At 43.1% G+C, this 12,199-nt stretch overlaps 1 protein-coding gene across 1 annotated transcript in view; it reads left to right on the forward strand.

Moving 5' to 3' along the window:
* The first annotated feature begins 427 nt into the window (after positions 1-427).
* LOC103184080 (seizure 6-like protein) overlaps positions 428-12,199 on the forward strand; it is a 34,946-nt gene continuing 23,174 nt past the window's right edge. Inside the window, exon 1 of the mRNA XM_007901930.2 lies at positions 428-605. Coding sequence (XP_007900121.2) covers positions 539-605 — 67 coding nt within the window. The 5' untranslated portion in view covers positions 428-538. The remainder of the gene's footprint in view (positions 606-12,199) is intronic.

Genomic DNA, 12,199 nt, shown 5'->3' on the forward strand with positions numbered 1-12,199 from the left:
ATGCTCCGTCACTGTCCAGCGCTCCGGGACCCTAACCCGGGTGAAGCGCGCTGGGTCAATGCAAGTTGTTGTTGTTGTTGTTGAAGGCGCCCCAGATAGAACTCAAGACAAGCTGCCTATAGCCAATATACAGCAGCTCACCCCAAATCAGGGTGACGCAAAAATACCCATTGCAGAGTGCTCCACAGCTAAGAAAAGTGGGTTAATGTTCCTCTGCTCCTCAGCACAGCGTTTCTGAGTCTCTGGGAGGTGATGTGCACCAGTCAGACAGGGAGAAAATCATTGTGATTTGGGGTTGTTTTTTTTGTTGAGGGAAAACCAGGCTATTTTATTCCATCTCCCACTTCTTCTCCCTCCACATCCACACACACACACACACACACAGGCACAGACACACACATACACAGCCACAGCTACACACACACACACACACACACCAGGCACAGGAACACAAGACATCAAGAGCAATTGAATTGCAAACCTGTCTCTCGTTTGGGGAATAATACAATACAATCTAAGCTGAAGGAAGCTGTTGGCGATGGCACTGGGGAGCTGTGGGGCAGTTTTCTCGTTGTTGTTGCTGACCATCTCTGCTCAAATGCAAGGTAAGAGGAATTCAAACCATACAGCCAAGAGGTGGATGGATTTGCTGTGTGTATGTGTTGGTCATTGAGTCCATTTCACGCCTCATTGTGTGGGTTTGTTGGGCTGATATCACTGTACAGATGGATAATAGTCTCAATTAGTCTCATTTTCTTTCTTTCCCTCTGTGTGTATCTCTCTGGTTCAGAAATTCTTCCCTCTATTCATCTCACATCTCATTTATTTTTCCTCTCCCTCATCATTTCGTAATTCTCCCAGTTCTTTTATTTTATTTAACCTCTGACTTTCATGCATTGACATTTTCCCTCCCTCATTCCCCAGCTCCTTCTCTTCTCTCTTTCTTTCCTCCTACTTTCCCTTCATCATTCATTCTCTTCGACCCCCTTTCCCCCCAACCTCCCATCTCTCTCTCTCTCTCTGTATATATATATATTTTTTCTCCTCTTTGATACCCTGTAAAATTCTTGCGATGCATTTTAAAAAAAGGGTAGAGAGAGAGATATTGATCTAACCACCCACGCATCTCTCTCTTTCTCTCTCTCTGTCTTTCTCCTTCACTATTCCTTCCTCTCATTGCAAACAGCACTTCTCTCTTTAAACCCCCAAAAAAAGACTTCAGCAGAAAAATGCACAGATAACAATATTTTTTTTCAAATTAGACTCATTACCTCGCTGTGTGTGTGTGTGTGTGTGTGTGTCTTGCTCAGAAATATTCTGCCCCACTCAGTTCACATCTTATATCCCCCCAAAAAAAAATTATTTCCCTTTTTTTAAATATGTATTGGCATTTTCTCTTTCTTTCTCTCTTTCTCTCTCTCTCTCACTCTCTCTCCATCCTCTCTTTCTTTTCTCCTACTTTTTCCATCATCTTTGAGTTCATTCCTGGCACACACAAAAAATTATCTGATAAAAACCCACATGGAATCTGATCCCAAGGCGCCCAAATATTCCATCCATTAGAAAATCGTGACTGTATTCGAGTGGATGTTTTTTTTTTGGGGGGGGAGGGGGGTTAAAGTAGGAGGAAAGAGAGATAAAATGTCATTGCAGAAAAATCAGAGATTAAAAATTAATAAATGTGGGAAATAAACATGGATTTGGGGATTTGTTGGAGCAAAATATTGTGTGGAGGCGTAAAATTAGGTTCCCATACAAACCCACAGCACCCAACAAAAATAATGCAACTATTTTCCAATACTTTGCTCTGGTGAGGTGCAGTGTCCTAGGACTCATTAGTGTTACAGGCGCGTCTCTTTCCAGTTCATGTCGTTGAGAAATCCCATCTCTGCAATGATTATCCGTTGAAAAAGTGTCTCTCTGTCACTGTGAATGACACTATACCCCCAACAGTGACCGAGAACCCGTCGAGACGCGCTTGCCATTCGTGCTGAGTTGTGCAATCGTACCAATCTTGACCCAAACTTTTGTTTTCTGGTTTGCATGTTGTGTTGCCCCCCCAAAAATAGTAATATATATGTTTGTGGAGGTGCTGTAGCATGTTGGTTAGCACGCTCGACTCGCAAGCGAGAGGACCTGGGTTCGATTCCCGGCCGGGCAGGGTGAAACGTTAGGCAAATTTCTTTACTCCACGCGCACGCCTCTGTTTACCGAGCTGTAGGCAGGAACCCGCTTGTTAGTCTGTCAACTAACAAAGATTGCTTTCCAGGGGTAATAATCCCTTTGAAAAATGAATGAAATAAAATAATAATAATTTGGTCACTCAATCTACCGCTGTTTGTGGGACACTGCTGTGCGCGTTTCACCCACAAAATCTACAGTCACTACAATTTACAGTATATCGTGTGAAACACTTTGAGATGCCACGAAGATAGGATGAGGCTCTATATCAAATGCAAGGATTATTACTAGTATTGTGTGTGTATATATATATATATTATATGCGAAAGGAGCAAATAGAGTATTAACTTTCCTGGTAGCTTGGGTAAAATTTATCACCATAATCACTGAGTATAATTTCCTTTATGACAAGGGAATAATGAAGTTTCCCTCGACGGAGAACATTGGGACATTGGAAATGCGTCAGTTCACAAGACATCAGCGAATCCTAGACTTGTTTTGCAGTCTCGAGTTATGGTTATATACATAGGAAGATATCGGCAAAAGCAAGAATTATCAAATGCAAGGATTTCTTTTTAATTAAATGATAATAGATGTGTTCACCACTCCTGAATTATTGGTTTTGGTATTACAAGTAATCCCTTCAATAAAAATAAATCAATAAAATAATAATTGGGTCACTCAATCAATGACTGTTTGTGGGACGCTGCTGTGTGCAATTGGCTGCCGTGTTTTGCCCACAAACCACACAGTCCATTCACTTTACAATATATTCTGTGAAGTGCTTTGAGACATCTCAATGACGTGATAAGGCGCCGTATCAAATGCAAGGATTATTATTGTATCAAATGCAAGGATTATTATTGTTATAATCGACGATTGATTTCCGTTTCCATTAAAAATGCAAGCCCATTTTATTGGCACATTCCTTATTTGTATTCTGGGCTGAATACAAATTTTGCAATTCACAGAGAACCCAACAAAACAACAACAACAGCAACGAAAAATCTGCTTTACTCGAGTGTTTGTGTGTGTGTCTGTATGTACTTGTATGTATTTGTGCGTGTGTGTTTATATGTGTGTGTGTGTTAGTATGTGTGTGTGTGTGTTTGTTTTAATCGTGGGCTAAACCCAAGACTTGGTGAGGGAGATTGAGGAATTGAGCCCTTGAATGCAATGTTATAGTTCTGTCTGATTATTGAGGTCAATTTCAGCACCAAATCCAAGTGGACAGTTCTCAGGAGAAACTGCCTGTGACAGAGGCTTCACAGCAGTACAGAGGCTGATGCTGGGAATCCACTCTCTCCATTGCACCTTTTGTCCTTGCAATGACCTCAAAGAAAATGAGGACTTTGTGTGAAACCCTCAATTTAATAAGGATTTAATAAGGATGGATGGTGCAAAAAATCGAGACGAAAAAATATAATAATGATAATATTTATCCTTGCATCTGGCAGTGCGGTGGATTAGTGGTTAGAGCCCTCGCCTCACATGCGATAGGACCTGGGTTTGCTTCCCTTCAGGGATGAAACCTTAGGCAAGTTTCCTAATGCTGCCCGTCTCTGTTTACCGAGCAGTAAGTAGGAACCCGGTTGTTAGACGATTGGCGGATTGCTTTCTGAAGGTAATAATCCCCTTCACCCCCAAAACAATTGGGTCCCTCAATCCACGACTGTTTGTGGGGACGCTGCTGTGCGCAATTGGCTGCCGCGTTTCACCCACAAAATACACAGTCACTCCACTTCACAATATTTTGTGTGAAGCGTTTTGAGACCCTTCAACGATGTGATAAGGCGCTGTATCAAAAGCAAGGATTATTATTATTATTATTATTATTATGTGCTCATTTCAAATGACATTGATAATTTTAAGAACGATGCTTGCACTTGTACTATCATCGTCGAGATGTCTGAAAGCGCTTCGCAGGGTTTTGCTATGAAGCGTAGCAACTGTGTATTTTGTAGGCGAACGCAGCAGCCAAATTGAATGACTGATTTTTTTATGACACATGATATTGAGGGTTATTAACCTCAGAGGACGTTGTTTGACATCAGCGAGAGTAAGATATCCACCACGTGACTGGTGGGTGAAAGTGCGTCACAGTTCTTGCTCAGGAAGTTGGTAACAGGATGAAGTGTGATTACGATTCAATGGGGGAACTGGACAACTGACCAGAACACCATCTCTGGGGCAATGTCACGTGTGAAAGGACTCCTGTGTTATAAATGATCTCAGACTGTTAATGGTTATTAAGATTCTACCAACGTGGAAATCCATTACTAGACTTGTTACGGGACTGACATTTATGGGGCATTGGGAAACAGCAGTTTTCTAGGCTTGTTTCCAAGACGCCAGTAGGGACTCCCGTGTTTGGTTGCAGCTTTTCATCATAATAATAATCCTTGCATTTGATACAGCGGCTTATCGCGTCGTTAAGGCGTCTCAAAATCGCTTCTCAGGATATACTGCAAAGAGGATTGACACTGGATTTTGTGGGCGAAACCCTCGCAGATTATTACAGAACGCAACGTATTTTAGGGAGATACGTTGTGTTTCTGTAATTGATTTTACACCTTGATCCAGTGAGTGAGTGAGAGCAAGAGATCAGAAAGGTGCAGATTTATGGGGAATTAATTCTTGAATTGAATGTTGAATACTGAATCTGGATTTCCCTGAAGATTCTTTCGAACGCCTTTAGAATGAAGCCTGAATTGATGGATTTGCCAAAAATTCTGCCCACTCTGAAATGCTGCGAACAGAGTTTCTGATCCTTGATCCAAATGGTAGTTTTTCTCCCCACCAGTCGGTCAGTTTATTAAAGCTTTAGCATCAAGTAAATAGGTGGCTCCTATTCAGGATAAATAAGAAATAATAATCCTTGCATTTGATATGGTGCCTTATCATGTTGTTGAGACGTCTCACATAAAATACTGTAAAGTGAATTGATTGTTTTTTGTGGGCGAAACGCGGCAGCATTGTCCCACAAACAGTCGTGGATGGAGCGACCACATTTTTCTGGGGGCAGGGATTATTAACTCCAGAAAGCGATCCACCAATAGCCTAACAGCCAGGTTCCTACTTGCTGCTGGTGTGGAGTAAGGAAACTTGACTAAAGGTTTTGCCCCACCGAGAATCGAACCCGGGTCCTCTCGCTTGCTAACCACTGAGGTACAGGAGACCAGAGGAGAGAGGCGATGTTGTGAGTCCCACTGACTTTATCAGAGGTGTGTTGGGGTGAGACATGATGCTTTTCATGAGATCACTGATCAACGGTTAATAACGGGGCCGTGAAATTCAGAGAAAAACAAGCTTTGTTTAATAAGGCAGCGTTTTCTATCGAGCTGACACCAAGATCACGGCGATCAAACACAAAGTCCGTAATTATTGACCTGAACCCCACACCACACAATGTGTGACAGGTTGCAACAACACAGTGATTCCCCAGAATGAACAGTAATATTGCTTACACTAATCCTCAGACACACACACACACACACACACTACAGCAGCTTATCATATCAGTACAACTTCTCAAATTGCTTCACAGGATTTACTTGGGACGTCCTCCCAATGTGAAAGGCGCCATACAAATGCAATTTGCTGTTGTTGTAAAGCGTAGTGACTGTGTATCTTGGAAGACAACCCAGCAGCCGATTTGTGTGTCGCAATGTCCTCACAAACAGCTATGAAGTGAGTGACCAGGATTTTAACTCGGAGATTGTTGGCCAGGACGTTGGGAGAGAGAGAGAAACTCCCTTCTCTTTTCCCACAGCGATCTTTAACATCCACCTGAACAGGGCACAGACGGGGAGTGAAGTTAACATCTCATCTGAAGGACGGCACCTTAGACTATATGAGGGACGGGAGGGCTTGAACCCACAAACCACAACCTTCTGAATCAGAGGCGAGAGCGCTGCCACCTGAGCCAGGCTGAGACTCAAAGCAATTGAGTGAAAAGTTTTACGTTTGCAAGTTCCGAGGATTTGCTCACTCCACTGATCCTTTTATCCCCAGGACGTAGGCTGTTCATCGGAGGAAATGATGCTTTGAATTTACTCATCCATTAATCTTAAAGTCTTATGAGTAGCATTGACATCAGCCAACGAACCCTATGTAATGTCTGTTCCTATTCTTTGGAAATGGATGGTTTGTGGGCGTTAACTCACTGGGGGACAATTGATTTGTGGCAGCAAATGATCTAATCATGTGCATTATTCTTACTCGCAGTATATTCCAAGCTTTCATTACCTCTATGGCATGATTCCATTTCACAGAGTTGATGAGAATACTTCCTCTTTCTTTGCCTTATGTGCTTCAGATGGAGACATAGAATCAGTCAGGAGGAAGTCATTAGGACCCGCTCTAATAATAATAATAATAATAATAATAATAATTATCCTTGCATTTGGTCATGTCGTTGAGAGAGACCACAAAATACACAGTCATTCCACTTTACTGTATATCCTGTGAAGCGCTTTGAGACATCTCAATGATGTGATAAGGCGCTGTATCAAATGCAAGGATTATTATCAATAATGGACCAAAGGGTCTTCTTCACCCAAACCCACCTTATGATCTGGTAATATTGACTGCAGTTCCCACTGTGAGAGATGTGTTATCTGGAAACACACCAAAGATTATCACTCACCTTTATGACCTCATTAGACACATTACCAGGAACTAAATTGCAGTAAAATGAACAGGAAATTTACATATAATTAAATTATACATTGTAGTGATCTGTGCTCTGTTAATAGGCAGAAAAGAATCATTACTGGAAAGATTTAATACGACTGCAGTGAAGCAGCTTGAAGCTCTCTGTCTCTCTCTGTCTCTGTCGCTCTCTATCTGTCTCTCTCATTCTGCCGCTCTCGTTCTGTCTCTTGCTCTCTGTCTCGCTCACTCTTTGCCTCTGTGCCACTCTGTGAGCCTCTCATTCTCTTTTGCTCACAGTCTCTGTCCCTCTGTGTGTGTGTCTCTCTCTCTCTCTATCTCACTTTCCCAAGTCAGTCTGGTTGGGAACCCAAGCAAATGTAATGTGCATCAAGAAAAAAAAAACAGAGCCAGGCACCTACACTGATGCCTGGTAATTGCCAGAGCCCGGAGAGAGCACAGATGACATCCTACTAAGTGTCGTATGTGGAGTTTGCACTATAAACAAATGCCCTGATTTTTTTCTCACCCGGTTTGACAGCGGCAGGTTTCATCATCGCATAGCTCTGAGCTCCCCAATAATTGGAGGTCGGCTGCTGCGAAGCTTTAGGAGTAGTGCGGACTTGCTTTTTCCTCCTCCCCTCTCTCTGCTGTAAGAAACAACCTTCTGGTCCATATTTCCTGGTCCTCTAACCTGGTTCATCAACACCTCCCTCATTGCCTCCACTGCTAATGGTTAACACACTCGCCTCGCAAACGAGAGGACGATGGGTTTGATATATATATACGGGGTAATCGACAAATAGGAAAGATAGACAATATGGAAACCGATGTGGGAGGTTAGCCCTGCTAATAGAGGATAAGGTACGAACATAGAGAGGAAGGATTTTAAATCAGAAAATCAGGATGTAGAGTCAGTCTGGGTGGAGGTAAGAAACAACAAGGGGCAGATGTAGCAAGGGGAATACACTAACAGCGGCTGATTTTAATCTTCATATAGATTGGGAAAACCAAATTGGCGAAAGGTAAATTAGAGGATGAGTTTATCGAATGCATTAGAGATACTTTTCTAGAACAATATTGCTGAGGAACCGACCAGGGAACAGGCGCTCCTGGATCTTGTTTTGTGTAATGAAATGGGGCTAATCAGCAATCTGGAAGTTAAGGCTCCTCGAGGGCAGAGTGACCATAACATGACGGAATTTAACATTAAGTTAGAGAGTGATGTAGTTCAATCCGAAGCAAGAGTCTTAAATCTAAATAAAGCCAAATTTGCAGGTATGAGAGATTGGTTAAAATAGACTGGGGAATTAGACCAGCAATGGCAACCGTTTAAAGATATAATACATATTCCCTTGAAAAATAAAAATACCACAGGAAAAGTGTTTCAACCGTGGCTAACTGGAGCAGTTAGGGAAAATATATAATTAATCCATAAGATCCTTAAGGATCTTGACAGGGGAGATACCGTGAGACTATTTTCCCTGTTGGAGAATCTAAATCTAGGGGATCATAGTCTCAAGATTAAGGGTCAGCCTTTTCGAACTGAGTTGAGGAAACATTTCTTCACTCAGAGGGTAGTGAACTTGTGGAATTCTCTACTCCAGAGGCTGTGGACGCTCAGTCAGTCCGTGAACATATTCAAGACTGAGGTTGATAGATTTCTAAACGATAGAGAAATTTAGGGATATGGGGATTGGGCGGGTACATGGAATTAGGTTAGAAGATCAGCCATGGTCTTATTAAATGGCGGGGCACAGGCTCGAGGGGCCGAATGGCCTACTCCTGCTTATGGTCTTATGATATCCAGGCAGGGCAAAACCTTTGGCAAGTTTCCTTACTCCACACTTACGCCTCTGGTTACCAAGAAGAAACCCAGTTGTTAGTCGATTGGTGGATCACTTTCCCCCCGAAAAAATAAATAAATTGGTCACTCAATCCATGACTGTTTGTGGGACGATGCTGTGTGCAATTGGCTGCTGCAATTCACTGTGAAGTGTAGTGACTGATAAGACGCTGTATCAAATGCAAGGATTATTATTATTATTAAGTGATTAGGGTTTTTAAAAAACAAATGCTAGTCTGTTTGGGATTTTAATCAGAGAGATGAAAGGTTTGTTAGGCCGGCATGTGGGGGGGGGGGTTGGGAGGGGAAGTTGAAAGGACTTCAAAAGAGTGACCTTTGATGTTTGGAATCATGTGAAATTTATCCTGTGCTTTTCTCCCCTCTGTCTGTCTCTTTGATGAAGCAAATCCCACATCGTCCAACACCAGAGACAAATGACGTGACTGCTTTTTTTAATTTCTGAGATCAGCTTTGACTCTCGCAAATCCCTCCAAACAGGGATTATTACCCCTGGAAAGCGATCCGCCAATCGACTAACAACCGGGCTCTAACTGAGGTAGAAATTGTGGGTTTGAGCCTGGCTCCCTCCCTCACTTACACCCTCTCCCGCCAAGGTTGTGGGTTCAAGCCCCCGGTTCTGCTTTGAACTCACATTCCTTGCATTTGATGTAGGGCTTTGTCACCTCATGCTGAAGTGCTGGCCTATGAAACACACAGTCACTACACTTTACAGTGAATTCTGTAAAGCCTTTTGAGACGTACTCCTGTAAAACGTGCTTTATTACATGTATCGAATGTATAAAAAAATCTAATTTACCCTCTGGAACCCCATCCCACAGTCCCTTCGCCTCGTCCCCTTCCTCACATCCTTCAAGGCCCGTCTCAAGACCCTCCTCTTCGACCGCGCCTTCGGTCACCCTCCTACCCACCACCCTCCCCGCCCCCCACCCTCCCCGCCCCCCACCCCTCCTGATCCCAACCCCCAGCTCGGGTCCAAATCCCTGACTGTCCAGCGCCTTGGGACGTCCTCCCGACATGAGCGGCTCCCTGTAAGTGTCGTGTGCTATTTTTGTGGTTGTGTCAAACACAAGGATTATTATTGTTGTCTGTAACGTTCTGATATTTTGCAGCTCAGCGATTTAACAAAACAATTTAATTCCTGTTTAAATGTTTTGAATCAAAGTCAGCTGGATGGTTGTCAGGGATAGATTGCAAGGTGTTTTGCAAAAAAAAAAAAAAAATGTCCCGTGGAGGAAATCATTGTAAATTAAATCTCTGAAAGACGCTGTGATTTTACTAACATTGACAAGTTTTACACTACTGAGGTCTGCAGGTTGGAGCTAACCTACATACATCAAACAGCTCAATATTATCTGATTCCACCTGTGTTATTGCTAATCTTTTAATTGCCTGTGTAATAGGTTGGTTTAATATCTCATTACTCCCTGCTTTCCGGGATCTACACTGCGCAAGCGCCATCCCTTCCCTCTTGGCTTCCTCAACGTCCTTTGGTTGAGACGTTAAACCTCACTCCCCCGTCTGTGCCCTGTTCAGGTGGATGCTAAAGATCCCGTGACACTATTCGAAAAGGCGTGGGAGTTTCTCTCTACCTGTGCCCTGGCTGACAAACCACCCCTCCTCCCCCCACCCACCCACCCACCCCCAAGATATACGCGGTCACTCAATCCACGACTGTTTGTGGGGACGCTGCTGTGTGCAAATTGGCTGCCGTGTTTCGCCCACAAAATACACAGTCAAGTCACTTTACAGTCTATCCTGTGAAACGCTTTGAGACGTCTCGAAGATGTGATAAAGCGCTGTATTAAATGCAAGGATTATTATTATTATTATTATCCCCCACATAATAATGCACTGCAGAGGGAGTCTAGACCATGGGAGCTCTGAGTCCCGATGTGAGGGCTTGAAGCTACAACTTTCTGACTCGGAGGCGAGATAGAGAGAGAGAGAGAGAGAGAGAGCTACCTACTGAGCCAGGCAGATCCACACTGAGCTGGCGTTACTGTACCAGTTGGGTGGATGACTATTTTTGATGTTTTCTTTATTGAAAGTCCTTTTCTGTCTCTCCCCCCCCTCCCTCCCTCTCTCTCCCTCTCGCTCTCTGCACTTCAAAGCCCTCCAGCGTAGGTGCTTAATTCCCCAACGATAAAAAGGGCGTCTTTTTAATATCCATCTTTAGCAGGTTCTCTGTTCTGGGTTAAAAGTTTCACAATAAATATCAATCCCTGGGGAGAGAAAGAAAGGTAAGTGTTCAGAAGGTTCAATTCTTGATAATTGAGATGAAATAAATTGGTCTAAATTGCACTGTGTGGCCCTTGAATTGTACCAGTCTGTCTGCTGAGGAACTTTCGATTTTTATACCTCTTAGCACATCAAACATCTCCAAGTATTTCACAAATAATTGCTGATAAATGTGTTATAGCTGTGTGCGTGTGTGTGCGTGTTGGGGTGGAGATTATAATAATAATAATTGCATTTGATATAGCGCTTTTCACGTCTTCGAGACGTCTCAAAGCTCTTCATGGAATCTACTGTAAAGTGAACTGATTGTATATTTTGTGGGCAAAACCGGCAGTCAATTGCGCACAGCAGCGTCCCACAAGCAGTCATGGATTGAAGTGACTAATGTTATTATGTTTTTTTTTCTTGAGGGATTATTATCAGGCGCGCGTGAGGAGTAAGGAAACTTGCCCAAGGTTTGCCCTGCTGGGAATCGAACCTCTCTTGCTTGCGAGGCGAGTGCTCTAACCACTGAGCTATAGGACTCTTACTGGGTTGTAGAAATCGCAGTGTCTTTTTAATACAAGTACTAATGATAATCTTTGCATTTGATAAAGTGCCTTATCGCGTATTTGATAATAATAATAATAATAATAATAATAACAACAATGGGCCCATTTGATCTCATCCTTCCAGAATATCCACCCAACCGAGATGTCTCAAAGCGCTTCACAGGATACACTGAAAAAGTGTAGTGACTGTGTATTCTGTGGGCGAAACACGGCAGCCAATTGCGCACAGCAGGTGTCCCACAAGCAATCGTGGATCAAATGACAAATTGTTATTACCCCGGGAAAGCTTAATATTAATCTCAATAATAATCTTAATAATAATCTTTCGAAGCACTTTGAGATGTCCCTGCAATGCGGATGTGCACACAGCACAATTGTGATGACTCAATTCTCCAGCCACGATCTCAATAATACGACTTTTCCTGTAACGGCTTTGGATGATAACAGCCTTCGGGAGAGGACACACCAGTTGTGTGAAGAGTCGGGTCTGTGATAGAGGTTTGATGCTTGGAGTCATTGCAGAGATGCGTACGAGATTAATTGGGCTTCCGATGTGCAGCCCGAGCCAGTCTGTTAACAATAAAAAATTGCTTTCTTGTGCAATAACTCTTTCAGAGACGGAACTGAGGAAGGGAGCTTCACTGGGGAGGAAATAACGTCAGCGTCTGCTGTTGGCCTAAGCACACAAATCGAGATGTGGTTTAAGCTT

This window comes from Callorhinchus milii, unplaced genomic scaffold (assembly GCF_018977255.1).
Source record: "Callorhinchus milii isolate IMCB2004 unplaced genomic scaffold, IMCB_Cmil_1.0 Scaffold8, whole genome shotgun sequence".
In the NCBI taxonomy this organism is placed as follows: domain Eukaryota; kingdom Metazoa; phylum Chordata; class Chondrichthyes; order Chimaeriformes; family Callorhinchidae; genus Callorhinchus; species Callorhinchus milii.